The following is an 18,137-nucleotide window of genomic DNA, read 5'->3' on the forward strand; positions in this document are numbered from 1 at the left end:
GTTCATTTCCAACGTTTGTTTTGCATGGATTTGTGACATCCCATCCGCCCCTCTGCAGAGTCTCACGAAACAGCCAAAATCGACAAGGGAGATACAACAAAAGCCACCAAGCGCCGGTTTGTAAGTCATGAACACGCAAGGTAAAGATGATCATGCCGTTGGAGGCATGTCGAACGATGAAACCCGCACTAAAACAACAACGTATGGCCCAGCTAACAGAACAAGAGATGAGTTGCTTTGGAGCAGAGGTTTCGAACAGCAATGGATGGAACAATGGAAAGAAGCTTGAAGTCGACATCGCACAACCCGAGTCAGCCCTGGACCAACACGGTTCTGTACTCGAGATCCTGCAAGATCTGCTCCCAGATCTCCACCGGGACGTTGTTCTCCTCGCAGTCTTCCAGACCATCGACCAAGTTGTCCGCGCAGACCTGGACGAAGAGACCGCGAGGGCTCTCTCCCGACTTCGGCACTACGTTCGTCAGCCGGGCGCCCTCGGCATTAGCTGCACGCAACAAAGTGAGAGTAAATACCCACGGTAGCCTGACGCCCTACTCGAACCGAGCCACTGCCCCATCTCCCACTTCCTACTCTGAAACACATCACTCGCCCGGCCTGGCCGGCCATGAAACCCCATCAACGCCAACACAATCGGCAGCTCCCCGGACAGCCCCCGCGAGGGCCCCACCCCGGGCCGCGTATTCCTGTACACCCCGGGCACCAGCGCCGGCACCCACGACGGCGCCTCGCCCGCCACAAACGGATCCCCGCTCGCGTACGAGTTGACATACGACACCCCGCGCCGCTCGTCCCCACCGACAAAATGCAGGTGCGACCACGTCGAGCACCGCTCGTCGTCCTCGTCCTCATACAAACCACTACCACCACCTCCTCCTCCCCCACTGCCACCACCACCGCCTCCCGCACTGCTAATATACTTACCCGCGCAGCTGCACATCCGCCGCGGGAAGGTGTGCCCCAGCGAGGCATCGCCGTCGGTCACGATCATGGCGAGCAGGGGGGAGCAGGCAAAGACGGTTTGGGCGCGGTAGACGGCTGGCCAGCCGTCGATCACGCCGGCGGGGTTGATGCGCACGATGCGGCCTTCGGTGTTTAGGGTTGGTCGGTGCCTGGGGTGGCAATCAGCATCAGCTCGAGGGGGTTTGGGGGGATAGGGCGGGGGGTGGGGTGTTGGTTGTGGGTTTTGTTTTGGGGTGGGAGGGGGAGGGGGGAGTGAAAGTGGTGGTGGTGGTCTGGGGGGTGTTGGGAGGGTTGCGCGGAGGGGAAAATAGGGGATGGTGCTGCTTCGTTTGTGCCTTTTTTTTTCGGGGGAGAAAGGGGGGAAGGAGAAGGGCGAGAATTTCCACCCACCAGAGATACCCATGCGCGGGCGCCACGACGCCGTCCCGGTAGCGAAACACGGTGCCGACCAGCTCGCCGACATAGGCACCCGCGTGCTGCGGCGGCATCGTGTTGAGCCACTGGTCGGTCAGCGGCTGGTCCTGCGGCGACGCCGGCTCGTAGTCCACCTGCAGCTCGTTGACCACGAACAAGAACGACGCCGACACCGGCCCCGGCGCAACCGGCCGCTGGACGCTGCTGCGGGATGGCTTGGTCGGCTTGCTGTGGTGGCTGGCGTTGGTGCTGGTGCTGCTGGTGCTGCGCCGGCTGCCGTGCTTGTGTGTCCTGCTGCTGCTGCCGCTGTGGCTGGGGACGCCTAGCAGTGAGGCGAACATGGTGCGTTGCGGGGTGGGCGAATGGCGGGAAGGGATATGGTGTGACGGCAGTGCCTGTCGGAAGTTGCCAGATGGGATGTCTGATGCTGTGCTGTGTCGTGGCGTTGGGCTCCTGTGGCCTACAGATCTGTCACAAATGACAGAGATCAACTGCAGATATAACGTCTCACGACCTTGCGGTCCATGGCAAGCTCGGCATAAGAGCCGCCGAGGGTGCCATGTGTGCCCAATCCATCTTTCTCCGTCCGCGCCTCCGCGCGTTGGGCATAAAGGGGACGGGCGCTGAAGGATCGGAGGTTGAAACTTGGATGACAAGCAGGGTTGGGGGGGGGGGGGGGGGGCGTGTGAATTCCTTGAGAGCACGATGGCATGTGATTAGCCGGATAAGTGTTAAGAGATGACGGGATATAGGCCGTGATGGTCGGCTCCAGTTGCCGGTTTCCGAATGAGCTCGCAACCCCATCTGCGGTTTCGCAGCTGTGCCTTGGTTCACGGTCCTCACCAAGAACGTGCATGCGGAAGCCGCCGTAGTCCGCATTTTTTTTAAACGCCGGCTCGGTATCGCGGGTACACTTGTTGACCGGTGTGGCCTTCTCCACGCGGGATGGTGACTTGAGGGTCATGCCGGTGAATGCATGGCATCATAGGGCCGGCAGTCAACCGATATCGCATATCATACCATGCCCGGGAGGTCGAGTTCCTAGCGGTATCACATGTACCGATATTATCCATTGTCAGTGGTTGAGAACGGTTGACGAATAATGTGGCATACCTTTCTCTTGGAACTTTGTGCCACGGAACCCGATGACGATGGCCCCTTTCCGGAATCAATGTTGGGACTGTCTTACTGGCATCCGAGAGCGAATCAGCGGACAAAGAAATATCGTTTCCCTCGCTCGTCCTCCAAAGCAGCGCCATCTCTGAGGGCCTCGGGACTGATTCGTGTCGCATAATAGGATGTGCAGGTTTATGTGTAACGCGAGAAGCCCTGTTTTGGCAGACAGATGTATAGGCGAGTCCCAAGGGATGGGAGGCGTCGTTGTCTTTACGGTAACACAGAGGGAGCGATCAGCGACGAGCAAGTCACGGGTTGGCTTGCTGGAGATATGGGCAGCTATGAGTGGAAGAAAACAGTCAAACCAATGGCATACAGCCGCCCTAGCCGAATATTAATTCGTTTCTCCCTCCCGAGAGTCAAGTGGGAGGCGGCGGCCAGGATGACACACCCTTTCCCACATTGAACTGACGTGCTGCTTTATCTCCAAATCCAGGGTTTCCAATTATGGAATCTCGGCTTTAGAAAGCGGCCGAAGACGGACTGGGTTGAATGGTTAGGTTACACATATGACAGGGTGCCAACTCTTTAAATTCTTAGGCGCGGGATGTGTCACCATCCGTAGAAGGATCATGTGTTAGAATTAGAATCAGATGTCTGCCCGTTTCCAAGCCAGCCCTTACTTTGCCTAGCCGCTAGAACGCCACAGCAGCTGTTTACGCACCCCGATGTACACGACTTGGGCTCTCCCGCTTCGGCACGCAGTACGTTTGGAAGCACAAGGCGGTGTCCCTAGTCGAGCTGCAGGCGGGTTCGGAGTTCCTAGTAAGGAAGCCCGGTCAGGAAATGCCTCGCTGGATGGGCTCCGTTAGCAGGGGGGAGGGAAACACACAATATTGAAGGAAGTACTTCCTTCTTGGCTGTGTAACGCTGCCAAAGTTGGGACATGCCGCTCTCGATGCCCAACGGACCGTGCCTCACCCGCATGCTGCCATCCCCGAGCTTGAATGTGATGCGGCAATCTGCGGCAGCTGACTGCGGACGAAGGATCCTAGGACTGCGCTGGCTCCTGTCGTGGAACGCTTCCCGTCGTTGGGACCAAAGACCCGGGGACCCCACAGACTCGAGCACTAGGCATGAATACCCGATATCGGCTCTCACACCAAGTGGCCGCCACCGGATATTACGAACGAGTATGTGCAGGGGTTTGGCCGTTCTTAGTTTGTAAGGGAGTAAGTCAGGCCCCGAGCGTGGTGCGACTTGGACCCTTGTGTGTAAGTTTGTAATGGAGTTCTGTGAACAAACCCTACCTGGTAACCGACGCCGCATGGTAACACCTGGCTCTAGCGAATGTAAGTGAGAACATTATGATAGACGGTAACTGAAATTGAGTACCTAATTATGGGTGGTGAAGTTGAGGTTGGCTACCTGAGCCTGGCTCAAATCTGTCACCCACATGATGACTGAGGGAGCAGAGCCGAGATCAAACACACCGAAGAAACAGTAACGCCATCATGCGCGGAATCCAGCCCGCACTGGCATAGCATGTTTCCTGTGTTTCCAAACACGACTGTTGTACTTCCATACCCGCAACCGGTCCTTATCTGCCCGACCTACTCACCGACACCGTCCCATCTCTGTGCATGTGGTAGTATTCCCTCCTCTTTGGGTCCCAGGTCCAGTACTCTTCTTTCCCAGCGCGTTCCTTTCTTGCCGATTCCCTTCTCGGGGGGGAAACATCGAGCGACGACATCTTCCCGCTCAGCTGTGACATGTCTGCCCCGCGACCACCCCGCCCGGAGGGACGCATACTGCTCGAAGGGAGATTGGACGGAGGACCAGAAGGGCCGGAACGGCGGCCAGAGGAGGAAGGGCCGGAGTCACTGTGTCCGCGACCGGCACCCCCGTAGCTCTGGTTCGATGCCGCTATCACCCCCCTCTCCTCCTGCAGCTTTTCTCTGGTGCAGTACTCTATGTTGAGAGTCTTTGCGACGTCCTGACACCCCGGCCTCTTTCTGCTCTGGGTGCAAAGTTCGATGGGGTGGCCTTTTTGTTGCTCTTCAAACGACTCGTCGCCGTAGCAGCCCCACACGGCAATCTTGAGGTTGGAGTGCGGGTTGTCGCGGTCCTGCACGTCGTAGAACTTTCTGCCGCTGCGGCTCTCTGCGACCCGGACGTAAGGCAAGGAGAGGTCGCCCGCCCTCAAGGCAGTTTCGAAGTCATGCTCGACGGCGTCCTCGGCATGGCAATAGACGTTTGAGTTTTTCTCGACGGCCGCCCACCACGCAGGAGCATTCCGATACCCGTTCTTCTTCGCATCTCGGACTGGTAGTGCTTCGGGACGGTTGACAGAAAGAAATAGCCGCCGCTGTTGGACGGGACAAAGAGGACGGCAACCATGCAGGCTCCGGTATTTGGGCGCTGTCTTCTGTCCCCTTCAACCTGTGTCCTACACGAAGGGTCGAGTATGACCTGCTCCCAGTTCTTCCGGGCAATATTGAGGAGGTCCGTCCACATGATATCCCGGTAGTCATCCTCGGATTGGATAACCTTGCTCCATCTGGCACTGGAGCCCTGGCCTGTCTTTCTCATGGGACCCATCGTTCTGGAAACCGATCAGGGAGAGCGAGGGTGGCCGAGGGAAGGAAGGATGGAAGTTGTCGAGGCACTACTAGTATTCCGTCGAGGCGGTGCTTGGCAAGGGCAGCGGATGGGAAGTTCTGGGAGGACGAGCGGACCGGGCAGTTCAGCCTCTCGACCAGCGAGAACTTGGGAAGGGGGGGGAGATTGGGGCGCAGAGATGACGGGCGGCTGGCGCGTTCGTCCGTCTGCGGTTTAGGTAAGGCGGAAGCAAGCAGTGCGAAATTGTAGTGAAAACGGGAGGGAACCGGCCGAGTCTTTGTCCTGCAAGAACTCGAAGAGGAGTGGGGGGGATGGTGGCTTGGGTGCTTGTTGTTGATTTTGAATTCGACGGCAACGGTGGCTCTTGATTTATACTCGCGTTGACATCGCTTGAACCTCGTTCACATGGCCATGGACTCGGTCAGGCTGAGCAACTATCACCCAACCCGAAGTCGAGGGTGGCCTGGCGAAGAATTCATGTCCATCACGGTGAAACTCCTAGTCTCTGGCGGTCGACCACCGTGAAACTCTTAGCCGACCATTGTTGACCTGCCCACGAAGGGTCATCGCCCCCAAAAAGTGGGTTGGGTTCACTGGCTGAAACCGTTCACCTCTTTAATCTGGATCGAGATCCCCTTCCTCTGGCATCGAAAGTGACCGCTTTGGTGTTACTCGAGTCTGCGCCGTGTGTTGGTGGCGTGTGTTGCCGCGGTGTAATGGGATTATGAGTGGGATTATTGGGATTCAGACGCGATGCTCAGATTGGACCAGACGAATGAGCCGAGGCCAGGTTGGCCATTGTGTCTTGTGTTCCCATAATCAATGTGAGTCTGGCGACCAGCCCTGGTCAGGGTCATTCACATTCCTATCCGACTTCCTGTTGTGACGATGCACACTTTGTTCGAACGTAAAATCAGACCTGGCGGCAATTCGGATCGTCAATCCTCTCCTCTGGATTCCGTTTCAGCCACCAGACGGGATCGTATCAAACCGCTGACCGGCCGAAGAGGGTTCTTGGCTGGTATCAATTTGAGCCACCAAGAAAGAAGGGGAGCGCTGATGGTGGATTTGCGACTTATTTTGTAATTTGCAAAACCAACCAAAATTTGCAAATTTCATGATCAAACCCATCAAATCGCCTTCGGAAGGCGCGTTATCGGCACCTACGGTCTGTCGGGGCTGTTGCCTGTTCCCCCCCCCCCCCCCCCCCCCCCCCCCCCCGCCATGCCACATGAGGTGGAAGCCACCCACATTTCCCGGTTTGTGATCCCTCTCTTGTATTTTCCGTTTAATTATTTTAACCTAACCATATGCCGACAGGACCGCAGCCCACCAACACCGATGAATGATGATGACAGCAGATGGCCATCATCTTCCTGGCATTTTGCGCCTCAATCCCGGAATCCGACATCGCATCTACCTTGACGTCGGTCTCGGCCAAACGCCATGTCATGAATGGACCTACCCCGAAGTTTACGAGTTGGGTGGCCCATTAATATCCGACGTGGTGGAACCGAGGACTGAGCACGAACCTGGACCTGCAGCCTTCCATGGTCTACTGCTGTCCTGTCGGACCATATATCTCGAAGCATCCGCGCTCTTGTACTCGGAAAACTGGTTCATCATCCGCTACCAACCTCTGCGGACTCTCAGTTCCCTCCGCGCCCTCAGCCCTCACGCGTTGGCATCTCTGACCAATCTCAAAATCGTACTCAACCAATCCTCTTGCCATGCACCAAAGCCGGTAGAATGGGGGTTGGGCGCCTGCTGTGGACGCGTGTGGGTGTCCGACTCGGAACAATGCAAGTCGAACGAGGCCGGCCCTAAACTTTTTCACGACTGCTTTCCAAACGGCGCGTATGGTCATGACGCTTCGCTCGTCGGATCCAGCCCTCTGACCGAGGAAGTGCTCGCAGAGTGGCAGACGACCGCTTCCTATTTATCACCGCATATCATACCTGGAAAACTTGAACTATCCTTGGTCTGCGACGTTCGACACGGGGAGGTCGAGATAGGGAGACGTGTGTTAGATGGCCTTCATATGCTCCCGCGACTGAAAGATTGCCACATCCGACTATGCGAAACCCGAGATACCCAACTCCAACATATCACTCAGGGGGCTGTTTCACGGGCTCGCGGTATTATATCCTCCGAACCTCCGACGTCGCCAGGCAGCCCCGAACCTTCGAATCCTCATTCTCTTCTCCACCTACCGCCTGAGGTACGGCTCCGGATTCTCGAGTACACCGACCTTGTCACTCCTAGCAAAGAGGTCATGTGGCACCGAAACGTCCCCGGCAGCGGCTATTACGCAGACAGAGCCCCTTGCTATGATGCCGACAGGCCTGGGTTTTGTTTGCCAGAGTGCGGCGGTGCGTGCCAGTTCAGCCAGTGCTGGCAGACACCGTGGCCCCAACCATCTATCGGCTGTTTCTGCCGCTCTGTCCATAGTGCTTTTTCATCCAGATGTAACTGCTGGGCGCCCCCAACCCCCTTGTTCCTCGTCTGCCGGACTGTTTATACAGAAGCCGAACTGGTCTTCTATAGCCAAAACCGCTTCATCGTCGTCGACAGCCCGTCCAGACACCCTTGGGAACGGTGGGCACCGGGCGACTACCCATTCGAGTCTTTTGCCGCCACCCAATTCCTGAGGCACGTTATCCCTCAACACTGTCTTGGGTACCTCCGCTTTCTCGAGCTCACATTTTCCCAATTTACCTACCCGGCCCGGCCAAGGGACGAGCACCCCGCGCTCCGGTATTGGGATGAAACCGTCGAGTGGCTCAAGGACAAGCTTAACCTACCCGTTCTGACCCTGCGTCTAATCGTGGTGGGCAACCGCGACCCCGACCGAGGTCCGAGAAGTACCTATGAAATGACGCGAGAGCAGGGAAAGGAGGTCTTGGCTACGTATAACCGTATCCTACGTCCCCTGCAGCTCTTGGGTACTGCGCCTGGTGGCGGCCTGGCGGCGTTCTATGCTGTACTGCCGTGGCCGTTGAAATGGTCGCGTTGGGCGAGGGTCACGGCTGGTGAAGAAAGGCTCTCAGAGTGGCTGGATTCCAAAGACGAAGAGATCAAGAGGCGCGCCGAGAAGTTCGTCCTCGGGGACCGGTACGAGTCTGTCTCGCTCTCCGCCGTGGAACCGGAGATGAGCGTCTGGTCGTGGGGCCAACTAAGTTACTAGTTGCGGTAGGGTCGGTCGCACATGGGCATGGGCATGGGCATGGACATGGCGGTAGTTAATGTGGTAGATTTGGCTAGGATGAACCGGGGAGGAGGAGCAAAGAGTCAAAAACATACAACACCGGGGATTCGCTGGTGGTCACCGACCCAACTACTGATCCGGCCCTACTCATGTTTGTCTATGGTCAAGGGGGTCCGAATTTGGCAGTTTTGGGGACGACATTGGGGGCGTCTGATCGGTGTCAGCGTGGGCCCCACCTGTCTCTCTTAGCATAGTCTTATGCAAAGGAAGAAAATGCAGAAACGAGCGGCATCTTACCGTCGTATTTCTCTCTCCTCAGAAAGCACATCAATTGCGTCCTTCAACTCTCCTGTCTTCCTTAGTTCCACTACCATGGAGAGCTCGCGCGAGTTGTCCAGGTCCCCGCCCCCACCCCCGCCCTTTCCAAGGAGTTTTACCTCTTCTGGCGGGTCATCATCATAGATGGGTATGTCGTCGTCCACGTCTACGCCTCCGATGGCGCTAACCACAGACGACTGTTGCTTCCACGAGTCCTCGACGGAATAGGGTTGAGTCTTGGGCTCTAGGGGCCGCATAAACAAGAGCAGTGCTCTGTTAGGGCTGTTTGAGTCGTTGACCGGTTCGCCGTCTGCGGCAACGATGTGGGCGGGCGCGGCCACATCTACATAGCCGTATCCGCCTCCGGACTGGAAGTGGAAACGGAAAGAATCGGGAGGAGGAAACTGGGTGGTACGCGTGAGGAGTCTTCGGTCGCCACCTCCCTGTAGGAGAGGTGGAGAATATCGTAGATCACCTGACCACCGGGTAGAAGTGATCAGCTTTGGGGAGTTATACCCTGGTCATCAGCGCGAGGAGGGCCTTTCGAGAACTTCAAAATGAGAATGTGGGCGGAGCCCTGTGCCGGACGGTACATGGTGTGGCGGCGAGCGAGGCCAAGATCAAGGGTCCGATCTGGCTCATTCAATGGGTCTGGATCCGGAAACAGTACAGCAGCCGTATCGTGCAAGAAAGCCATCGACGATGGCTAGCTTCTAGGTACTGCCCCATTCTAGGCATTGAAAAGTTCAAGGTTGTATGTGCCCTACAATGGCGGACGGTACGTTTTCCCCTTGGTAAACCCCCCCTTGATGGATGGGATAAGCTTACCTTGCTGCTAAGCGCGTGTTTCCATTGCATCCCGAGCAGTTATTGTATGGGTGGCCCGGTCAACTACCTGGGGCAGGATAGCATGGTACTCAAGGTAAAACTAGCTACATTCGACACCCCCGCTCAGGCCCGGGAATTACCTGTGGGTATTTCGACTCGCACCAACCCACCCGAGCCACGGGTCCGTCTAGGTATACCCAGATGGACCCGTGCAATGAACGTCGACTAACCTCGGAGCTAGGACTTTACTTGACTCATTCTCAACAGATGCTGGACGACATTCTTGGGTTTCTTGAGCCAATCATTTGCACCGCCCGTAGCTAGCTAAGTGCGGATGACTTAGCCGAGCAGAGGTGAGGGTTCTATTAACATTACCTACCTAGGTACCTTACCGATGTACCTATCGATTATGGCAGCTAAGGCATTTGATTCGGCTGTTGGCTTGGTGTATTTAGCGTCATTGATGTATCAAATCAATGTCTGTAAAGATAGGAAACGAACGGGACGCTCGGTATTTAGCACCATACTATGTGCCTGTGGTGAAGACCACCGTTGCTTCAGTGTAGGGCCGAGGAACGGGTCTCATTGAAACATCCGGCCCCACACCGGACCCTCTCCGCCCGGCGTTTTAGCGAGCTCCACAACGGAGGCGAGGGTCGTACATACAAGCCTGCGATAGGGAATACGCAGTATCATAACGCACCAGGTGTTTAAAAACAATTTTCGCAATGGCAAGGGGACCTGCAGCGCCGATTATTACCTACCTACCACCTAGGTAGGCAATCATAATCTCTAAACCGGCCTGGTGTTACGGTGTTCTCCGACCTGACCCGGGCCGGCACCAGGCATCAGTGATCACCCAAAACGGCCAGCCCCCAGGGCTGCCTGGGAATCCGAGAGGGTATCATCAAAACACGCAGAGAACGCAGAGTGCACCCAATCGTCGATGGGATGGTTGCTATAGCCTGCCCCTTGGCCGGTTGTTTCAACACATGCCTCCACCTATTCTAATGCTCGCTTCATGGTCTAATACGGATCTGTAGGCCGTCCGGACACGAAGCGAGATGGATGCCTTGAACTTATGATAAATGTCGGGATGGTCATAAAACGAAAAGTATAAATCGGCCGTGCCTTTCCGCCTCTGTTGCATAAACTCACTCACAACTCCAAACCACATTCCGAACACAGCACACCAGCAACAGCAAACACCAAAGCATATCGATTCGTCTCATACAAGCGCCCCATACCTACCCTAAAGCCGTGACTTACCCAAAAAAAAAACCGATCAAAATGAAGCACACCGCCGTCCTCCTCTCCCTCATTGCCGTCGCAACCGCGGCCAAACTGCCGAATGCCAGCCCGGACATTGCCGACGTTGTTGCGCGCCACGACGGGCATCCTGAGCAGAACACCACTATCCCCGGAGATGGTCACGATCAAGACCTAGAGAAGAGGCGCGGGGGCGGTGCCGGCGGTGCCGGTGGCGCCGGCGGTGGCCACAGCAGCGGTGCCGGCGGTTCCCGCGGCGGCAGTTCTGGCACCAGCAGACACTCCAGCAGTTCGAAATCCGGTGCCAGCGCACTCATGAGTCTTGACGTTGGACTGCTTGTTGCTGGGGTCACTGGGGCTGGCGTCGGTGCCATTTTCCTTTGAGGGACTTCCTGCAACTAGCGATGGGTGATATTCCTTTTGGGGTTCTAACAGTTGGTGGGCGTTATCTGTCTTTCATAGCGTGTTAGAGAATACATGGTGTTAGAAATTGTGTTTTCCCTTCCCCGGACAGTGAATGGAAAAGTGGCTCCTATAGAGTCAATAACCAGGCGCACCTCAGACCAGCTCAGAGTCCATCAACTGCATTTGTTCTTGTTAAGCTTTTAAGTCCTAAGGGTAGAGTGCAAAGTCATTCATGACCCAAGCTTACATTCATTCCGTGTAATCTCCATTTAGAAACATACCATTTCTCGCATTTGGCTCTCTGTTCCTGCGCACAAATCCAGAAAATCCAGAGATTTCATTAGCTCCGGATGCGTTGGCGTATCCTGCCGGGGTCCGATTGGTTTCACGGTTCTCATGGAGATCTCCCATTGAGGAGATCACTGGGACATAAGTACCTACCTTAGCCACCGAACCTTTTCCTCTTTCCTTCCCCTTCTCTGCCAAACCTTCGCCTCCGCAACAACAACGACTGCCACAGCGGCCCTCCCTCCCCGTCCCTGCTCGCCCTGCCCGCCACCACAGCCGACATCGCCCAGACGATCCTCTACGCCAACGCCCGCGGCCTGCCCTTCCTCGCGACGACAGGCGGGCACGGCACCTCCAAGTGGCTGGCGACGGGGCATTTGGAATTGATGATGTTGAACTAAGGTCTATATCAAGGAGTGAAAATGGACTAGGAGCACAACCAGTTCTCTAGTTTGTCTTAGGATTATCATCCAGGTAGCTAGTTCGCCATCAATGATCGAGACACAGTTCCTAAAAGGGGGCAGATAATGTGAAACCCATCCAGGTGCATTTGGGCGAGGAAAATGTGCGCGTTGGTTGCTAGTGGCAATGAGAACCTACGGTACCTAGGGCCTTCAACGTTTAACATTTTAGGTAGTGTTATAAAGCTTCACCCAGTCTAACGTGCAAAGCCTTCCTTGAATAGGCTACTAACAGTGTGCGGAATTCCGTCGCTGAAACAACAAGTCCCGTCACCAGGGAAGTACGGCGTGCGCCAGCAAAAAGCAAAGAGCTTCCATACCGGGGTTCGAACCCGGGTCGCCAGAATGATCAAGTTAGAGACTGAAAATCTGGAATGCTAAACCACTACACTATATGGAAAGAACTGGTTGTTGGGGGTTTCTTTGTTGGAGTTGGTAATGTATGCTGCACGCAGGGCGCTCCTCCTGTTTGTTTCACAAGCCCAACCTTTCCTTCCGAAGTTCCATGTCTAAGCCGGCACTAGATAGGGCTAACACACAACTGTGAAGCTCCTGCCAAGCCTGATGGTAAATAGAGTGGTTGCCTAGGTATTGTAGAACCAGGTCCGCAGAAGTTGACAACGGCAACTGGAACCAAGTGAGGATTTCAGACTAGAAGTCGTGTTATTACTAGTGACCATGCACGCTTGTGATATACCGGCAAGCCCGTGTGCTTATATACGGAGACAACCAACTAGCAAAAAGCCCCGGGTGTAAAAGTGTAACTCGCCTGCCGATCCCCGCTCCGCAAGGTACCATCATTCTCCTCAATATTAAGTATTCGAATTCCACAAACGTCATGCGTACCAATCACTTGGCAAAGACAAACTGCCGAAACCAAACCTCACATATAACCTGCCAAATATCATGGAATGGTACTGGCCAGGGTAATTACCCGTTGCCCACATTAGCCTCGCACGCCCGACCCCCTCAAAACGTGTCGGGATATAAAGTTCGCCACGCCATGGTGCTAGGGGATGGATGGCGAACCTTGTCTGTTGTAATCCCCATCAAACAGACTAGCTTCTGGACCACTTACAAGTTACAACACACATCCTCTCCAAGACAATATGCACACCCTTTCCCTCCTGGCCCTTGGGGCTTTCGGCCCTTTGGCGGCCTCGGCGGCCGAGTGCACTCGCGAATTCCTCCAGACCAGCGCCGACAGCCTGGTGGCGGCACAAACGGCGGGCGACCCCAGCCTGCTCACGCCCGTCTCGGAGGCTCTCGACTACCGTGAGAACTTCGCCGAGGCAGATTTCCAAGCCGGCATCCTGACCACGGCCATCACGATCGACCACAGCCGGCACAGCCTCGACACGACGCAGTGCGCCACCTACACAGAACTCATCTCGGCCACAGGCGCCGAGCCGTACGTGCTGGGCGTGCAGATGTACTTCACCGACAACGCCGTCTCCAAGATCGACACGCTCATCACCACGACGGGCGACTGGCTGTTCAACGCCACCGGCACCCTGCACTGGGCCAGCCAGGAGGAGTGGGCCACCATCCCCGAGGAGGCCCGCGACTCGCGCGAGGTCATCCAGGCCGCCGCCGACGCCTATTGCGACATCTTCAGCGACAAGTCCGTCGAGGTCCCCTGGGGCTACCCCTGCGCCCGCCTCGAGGGCGGCGCCTACACCGGCAACGGCGGGCCCGATGATAAGTGTGACGTCGGCATTCCCAGCGGTGTGGCGCTTACCGACCGGCGCTATGTCATTGATGAGACTGTTGGTGCGGTTTCGGTGTTTTTGAGCTTTGCCACTATCCCGGATAGTCACGAGTTCCGTGTTGAGAATGGAAAGCTGCGCTTTGTTCATACTCTGACTGTCATGAGTGCGAGGGGTAACGGTAAGAGTGCGGGTAGGCGCAGGGGCAGGGGGATCATGAGTCCTCCATCGAAGTGAGGAACCAGGGGGGCCGGAGTGATACAAGCCACAACCGGCTTATATCGCTCGGTTGGTTGGAGAGATAGCTGTATGCAGGTAAATACAGGGATTACACAGAGATATACACATGAGACTTGAAAAGAATGCAGCCCATGCCAAACAACAACAACCCCCCAATCCCCCAAATCCCAACGCCATCCCTCCCTCCCTCCCTCCCTACCCATCGAGCAGCACCGCACTCTCCGTCTTGGCCCTCGTCCCCGCCTCCCGCATCTCACTCTTCGGATAACAGAAACTCAGCCCCGTCCCCTGCGGCCCGTCGGCCGTCACCCACGACACGCCCACGCACGGCCCCAGCGCCGACGCCGGGTACAGGTTCAGCTGTGCGCACAGCGCGATGCAGTCGGCCATGGAGATGACGGGGAACCGGCCCAGGTCGCCGCTGGTGTAATCGGTCTCGCACTCGCGCCGGAAGGTTAAGTTGGTGCCGGGCACGGTGTAGTTGGCTTGTCCGGGGGGGAGCGGGCATTCTTGGATTACGGCGCCGATGGCGACGGCCCGTGTGATGGATTGGTCTGTCGCGAAGCAGATCTTGTTGGCCTCGGGGGTGCAGGTTGGCGGGGAGGCGGTTGAGGTGGAGGTGCCGGTTGGGTTGGGGCTGGTTGGTGATGTTAGGCTTGGGTTAAGCGAGGAGATGTGGAGGGGGGACTAGTGTAGGATGAATCCAACCCGTAAAGGGCTAACTACTGTGTATGCTCACCTTGGACATGACCCCTGTGCTCCTGATCCTGTCGTCCCCGTCTCGTTCCTTAATACCTGGCTCTGTACCACCCCGAGAACGACAAGTCCAATGGCTAGCAAGATGTTGCTAACCGTCAAAAAGAATGTCGTCCTCCTCAACCCGAGTATCCTCGGCTCCGTCTCCGGGGGTTTGTTCTCCTGGTTGGATTCCACCGGCGTCGCAACGGGGAACGCTACCTTGGCCAGTGATGGCGGTGTTGGTGAGTTTTGCTGCCAGCCCTGGGATCTCTCATCGCCCCGATCCGTCGGCTCAGGGGCATGATGCTGGTAGTAATGCTGGCTGTGCTGCAGATGTACAGGGTGCAGTCCATCCGAGAAATCCACGGCTTGGGCCGCCTCGAAGTCCTCTCTACTCCACCCTATTGCGTTTGACATGGCTCCGGCCAGCGACGCGGACGCGTCTTTGATTTAGACGAGACTCGGAGGGCAGCCAGCGGTTGGAGAGATCAGCGTCCCGGGCTCAAGGTGAGGGAAATGTTTCGGGGAACATGGCGCGTCTTGGCGAAGGTGAGTGGTGTCGTGAGAGGGAGGGAGGCAAACATGCCCAGACAGGGGTTACACCAGCTCATTCCGTGCCTCTTCCCTAGGCCGTTTCCGGCTTGGGGGCCGAGCTCGACTTGAATCCTTCGGTCCATTACGCACGTGGGCCGAGTCAGCGCGATGCCATCTTGGGGCTTCTGCTCCTGGTGCTAAACCCAAAAGGGGCTGTCACTAAGCAAGCAACACATGGTGCGGAGCAGTTGATTCGCGTAGCTACCTATTGCCCTGCGTAAAGAGTTGCCTCACCTTCTATTGTAAGCAGTGTCTGTACTCAATCTTTGCTCACCCCACCGGCAATCCCGGAACGCTCTTCTCCACGATTCTTAACTCAGATCGGAAAGAGAACTGCTTGGCAAAATACCACCTTACCCGGCACTCCCGGTTATATTGTGAAAATACCGAATGATGGCACCGCGGGGAAGTGGTGCTTTGCCCCTCGTTGGCGTCTGCCCCCGGGATCGGATCGCGATCACTTCATGCACGGGTCCAATATTGCCGAATCCAACAATCATTATCGGAACTTTGACTATTACAGAGATACCATACCATGGTCGGCACTCCCCCAGCAGCCCCCCCGGGCTTCACTGATCACACTTTCAAATCTGCCAGCGGCGCAGAGTTGGCTGTGAGGGTATGGCCTGCCGAGACTCCGGTCAAGGAGCCGGCGCCGTTTGTCATCTGGCAAGTCAGAGCTCATTAATGAGAATCGTCCCTGTCCCGTTGGTGATGGGCGCTGTATAGCTTTACTCTTTGTCTTATGTCTCTTTTTCCTGTTTCCTTTCTACCTATATGTATTTTCTGCTTCTCGGTTTGTTTGTATGATTTTTATCTTGAATAAGTTGTGTTGATTCGTTGGCTGTTCGAAGAATTCTGGTATTTACTTGGCCTCCTTAAGCACCCCCTAGACACAGCATAAACATTGGACCTCAAAACCAAAACTAACAACATCTAGGACCCATGGCGGTGGATGGTTTGGGGGTTTCCGTATGTTCCCAGGTACAAAATGTAACACCCAATACTGACGCCACAAGACTTCGCCCCCTTGCCGTGGATGGCACCCGGCTTCCGGCAGCGCGGATACCACTTCATCTCCCACAACTACCGGCTCGCTCCGCAAGCTCGCGTGGATGAGCAGCTAGCCGACTGCCTCGAGGCAGTGTCATGGTGCCGCACCAACCTACCCACCATCCTCGGGGCCGACAAAGTCGACGTGGATCGCTATGTCCTCTGTGGTGAGTCCGCAGGTGGTCATCTTGCCACCTTGATGGGTCTTCACCTGCCGACCCCCGCTCCGAGGGCAATAATCGACGTGTACGGCGTGGTAGACTTCATCTCGATGAAAGCGTTCGGCCCTCCCAACCAACGCCCCAGCCGAGCCACGCAGGGACCATGGGACGGCAAGTTCTCCGAAGAGACCCTCAACAGGCTCCTCCGCGACCGCGACCAAGCCAATGTCCTGACCGACGCGCTGCCGTGGGACGAGTTCACCCGCCTGACCGACGCCGAGATCAGCAAGCTGTGGGCGACGGACTTCTGCTACACGGACCGGGTGCTGATGCAGGCCGAGCTGCACATGATGCACTCGCTGTCGCGGTCTGCGGACGGGCTGCATGTTGGTATCATGCACAGGGAGACGTTTGGTAGTGAGGAGGAGTTTATGGCCTTTGTTCGCTCCATGTCGCCGCTCCGGGTCCTCCAGCAGCGCGTCATTGAGGGGAAAGGGGGGCTTGACCTGTATCCGCCTACGGCGTTCCTACATGGCACTGGGGATGTGGATGTTCCTGTTGAGCAGAGCTATGCCATGGCTGGTGTGCTGAAGGACGCTGGAGTACCGGTGGTAGAATGCTATGAGGAGGGTGGGCTTCATGTGTTTGACATGAAGTATACGGTAAGTGGTTACTCATAGGTAGCCGTTATATCCCTGCTGACATCGGGATCCAGGGTCCGGACGTACCGGGATGGGACACGTACATTGTTCCTATTCTCGACTTTGTCGACAGGCATGCTGGGTCTGGGTAAATCGTGGAGTATTGTATATATACCTACCTATGTCCCATGTCCCATGTCGAACAGTTGTCCACCAGACTACAAATATCCACGGGCCACGAAAACAACATCCCCCCTGGTATACTATCATACTTATATTAAAGGAGGCTATTGTCCTAACAAACGCCCCGATATAACCTCGCATCAAGGCGACGCTCAAGGGAGTAACCAGTGCTCCTGTTATCAACCAAATCGAGTATCACGCCTACTTGTAGCACGGTGACAATTGGGTTTCCTATATGTAGGAGAACCATGTGCACGTCGGTTACCACCACCCTAGGGGCAGTTTGTTCATTACTGGCGTAGGGACTGGCGACTGTAATGATCCCGCACTCCACTATTTAGATCATACTATGTTGCGAGTTCCACTACGCATGCAAGCCGCTTGCTCCTTGTCATTTACGCAAACGTGACAGAACGAGATATTGTATGGGGATGATTTCAGTCGAGTATTCGTTGCTGGAGGTGGGCGCACCGCTCCATCCAGTGTAAGCTTTCGTCCACACGGCCCTGTAAGAGAGATACCCGGAAGCTGATTTCGCTACAGTGACAATATAATAAATGTGACAGTTCCTGTTCAGGTTCGTCGAGTGACAACCATTTCCAAATTCTTGTTCATTATGGTAGATCTTTGTCGGTAGCCAAAAAGGGACGCTACGTGTACGGAGCCATTGTACATTCTGTGCGGACAATAATCTTGTTCAGTAGGTGAAAACGCCCGTGGCAGATGTAAAGGCTCGTCCTTGTCAACTTAAAGTGTTGAAAAGGTTCGGGGCGGGGGGCATAAATTTGCTCTTTCTAAACACGTTACCATTCGGGGTAACCGTTCGCTACTATACCTATACCTACTCAAGCCGCAGGAACGCATGCCCCGTGAAGATGCGGCCGAACCTCCCCAGGCACTCCGGTGGT

The 18,137-nt window shown here is 55.9% G+C and overlaps 8 protein-coding genes and 1 non-coding gene across 9 annotated transcripts; 4 read left to right on the forward strand and 5 right to left on the reverse strand.

Annotated features, from left to right (window-relative positions):
* Window positions 1-15: 15 nt before the first annotated feature.
* B0H64DRAFT_407919 (uncharacterized protein) lies at window positions 16-2,059 on the reverse strand. Its single transcript, XM_062804591.1, has 2 exons — window positions 1,372-2,059; window positions 16-1,130 (listed from the first exon to the last, which is right to left on the reverse strand). Exons 1-2 carry the CDS (start codon window positions 1,734-1,736, stop codon window positions 482-484), a joined length of 1,014 nt encoding a protein of 337 aa, XP_062655250.1. The 5' UTR covers window positions 1,737-2,059; the 3' UTR covers window positions 16-481.
* Window positions 2,060-3,892: 1,833 nt separating this feature from the next.
* B0H64DRAFT_477931 (uncharacterized protein) lies at window positions 3,893-5,188 on the reverse strand. The gene is made up of 2 exons (XM_062808226.1): window positions 4,965-5,188; window positions 3,893-4,845 (listed from the first exon to the last, which is right to left on the reverse strand). The coding sequence occupies exons 1-2, from the start codon at window positions 5,110-5,112 to the stop codon at window positions 4,112-4,114; spliced, it is 882 nt and encodes a 293-aa protein (XP_062655251.1). The 5' UTR covers window positions 5,113-5,188; the 3' UTR covers window positions 3,893-4,111.
* Window positions 5,189-6,428: 1,240 nt separating this feature from the next.
* B0H64DRAFT_407925 (uncharacterized protein) lies at window positions 6,429-8,510 on the forward strand. The gene has a single exon (XM_062804592.1). It carries the CDS (start codon window positions 6,479-6,481, stop codon window positions 8,318-8,320), a length of 1,842 nt encoding a protein of 613 aa, XP_062655252.1. The 5' UTR covers window positions 6,429-6,478; the 3' UTR covers window positions 8,321-8,510.
* Window positions 8,511-8,634: 124 nt separating this feature from the next.
* On the reverse strand, window positions 8,635-9,517 carry B0H64DRAFT_445770 (uncharacterized protein; the record flags this gene model as incomplete). The annotated part of the gene is made up of 2 exons (XM_062806870.1): window positions 8,635-9,102; window positions 9,488-9,517. 2 exons carry the CDS (start codon window positions 9,515-9,517, stop codon window positions 8,635-8,637), a joined length of 498 nt encoding a protein of 165 aa, XP_062655253.1.
* A 1,260-nt stretch (window positions 9,518-10,777) lies between these two features.
* B0H64DRAFT_477933 (uncharacterized protein) lies at window positions 10,778-11,850 on the forward strand (the record flags this gene model as incomplete). Its single annotated transcript, XM_062808227.1, has 2 exons — window positions 10,778-11,045; window positions 11,726-11,850. The coding sequence occupies 2 exons, from the start codon at window positions 10,778-10,780 to the stop codon at window positions 11,848-11,850; spliced, it is 393 nt and encodes a 130-aa protein (XP_062655254.1).
* Window positions 11,851-12,221: 371 nt separating this feature from the next.
* Window positions 12,222-12,310, reverse strand: B0H64DRAFT_t151. The gene has a single exon. It is a non-coding gene; the product is annotated as a tRNA-Glu (tRNA).
* Window positions 12,311-12,980: 670 nt separating this feature from the next.
* B0H64DRAFT_407928 (uncharacterized protein) lies at window positions 12,981-13,988 on the forward strand. Its single transcript, XM_062804593.1, has one exon. The coding sequence runs from the start codon at window positions 13,020-13,022 to the stop codon at window positions 13,854-13,856; it is 837 nt and encodes a 278-aa protein (XP_062655255.1). The 5' UTR covers window positions 12,981-13,019; the 3' UTR covers window positions 13,857-13,988.
* Window positions 13,989-14,054: 66 nt separating this feature from the next.
* On the reverse strand, window positions 14,055-15,208 carry B0H64DRAFT_468422 (uncharacterized protein; the record flags this gene model as incomplete). Its single annotated transcript, XM_062807750.1, has 2 exons — window positions 14,599-15,208; window positions 14,055-14,496 (listed from the first exon to the last, which is right to left on the reverse strand). The coding sequence occupies exons 1-2, from the start codon at window positions 15,012-15,014 to the stop codon at window positions 14,055-14,057; spliced, it is 858 nt and encodes a 285-aa protein (XP_062655256.1). The 5' UTR covers window positions 15,015-15,208.
* Window positions 15,209-15,621: 413 nt separating this feature from the next.
* On the forward strand, window positions 15,622-17,556 carry B0H64DRAFT_407931 (Alpha/Beta hydrolase protein). Its single transcript, XM_062804594.1, has 4 exons — window positions 15,622-15,860; window positions 16,132-16,163; window positions 16,211-17,067; window positions 17,121-17,556. The coding sequence occupies exons 1-4, from the start codon at window positions 15,727-15,729 to the stop codon at window positions 17,196-17,198; spliced, it is 1,101 nt and encodes a 366-aa protein (XP_062655257.1). The 5' UTR covers window positions 15,622-15,726; the 3' UTR covers window positions 17,199-17,556.
* Window positions 17,557-18,137: the final 581 nt, after the last annotated feature.

The sequence above is a fragment of the Chaetomium fimeti genome, assembly GCF_033439085.1.
Source record: "Chaetomium fimeti strain CBS 168.71 chromosome Unknown B0H64scaffold_8, whole genome shotgun sequence".
NCBI classification, from domain to species: Eukaryota; Fungi; Ascomycota; class Sordariomycetes; order Sordariales; family Chaetomiaceae; genus Chaetomium; species Chaetomium fimeti.

Coding starts and splice junctions, on each gene's coding strand:
- B0H64DRAFT_407919 (XM_062804591.1), bottom strand. CDS start 1,736: ATGTTCGCCTCACTGCTAGGCGTCCCCAGCCACAGCGGCAGCAGCAGC. Junction 1,131..1,371: donor CCCGCGCATGGGTATCTCTG/GTGGGTGGAAAT, acceptor TTGCCACCCCAG/GCACCGACCAACCCTAAACA.
- B0H64DRAFT_477931 (XM_062808226.1), bottom strand. CDS start 5,112: ATGGGTCCCATGAGAAAGACAGGCCAGGGCTCCAGTGCCAGATGGAGC. Junction 4,846..4,964: donor GGTCATACTCGACCCTTCGT/GTAGGACACAGG, acceptor ACCGTCCCGAAG/CACTACCAGTCCGAGATGCG.
- B0H64DRAFT_407925 (XM_062804592.1), top strand. CDS start 6,479: ATGATGATGACAGCAGATGGCCATCATCTTCCTGGCATTTTGCGCCTC.
- B0H64DRAFT_407928 (XM_062804593.1), top strand. CDS start 13,020: ATGCACACCCTTTCCCTCCTGGCCCTTGGGGCTTTCGGCCCTTTGGCG.
- B0H64DRAFT_407931 (XM_062804594.1), top strand. CDS start 15,727: ATGGTCGGCACTCCCCCAGCAGCCCCCCCGGGCTTCACTGATCACACT. Junction 15,861..16,131: donor CCGGCGCCGTTTGTCATCTG/GCAAGTCAGAGC, acceptor AACAACATCTAG/GACCCATGGCGGTGGATGGT. Junction 17,068..17,120: donor TGTTTGACATGAAGTATACG/GTAAGTGGTTAC, acceptor ATCGGGATCCAG/GGTCCGGACGTACCGGGATG.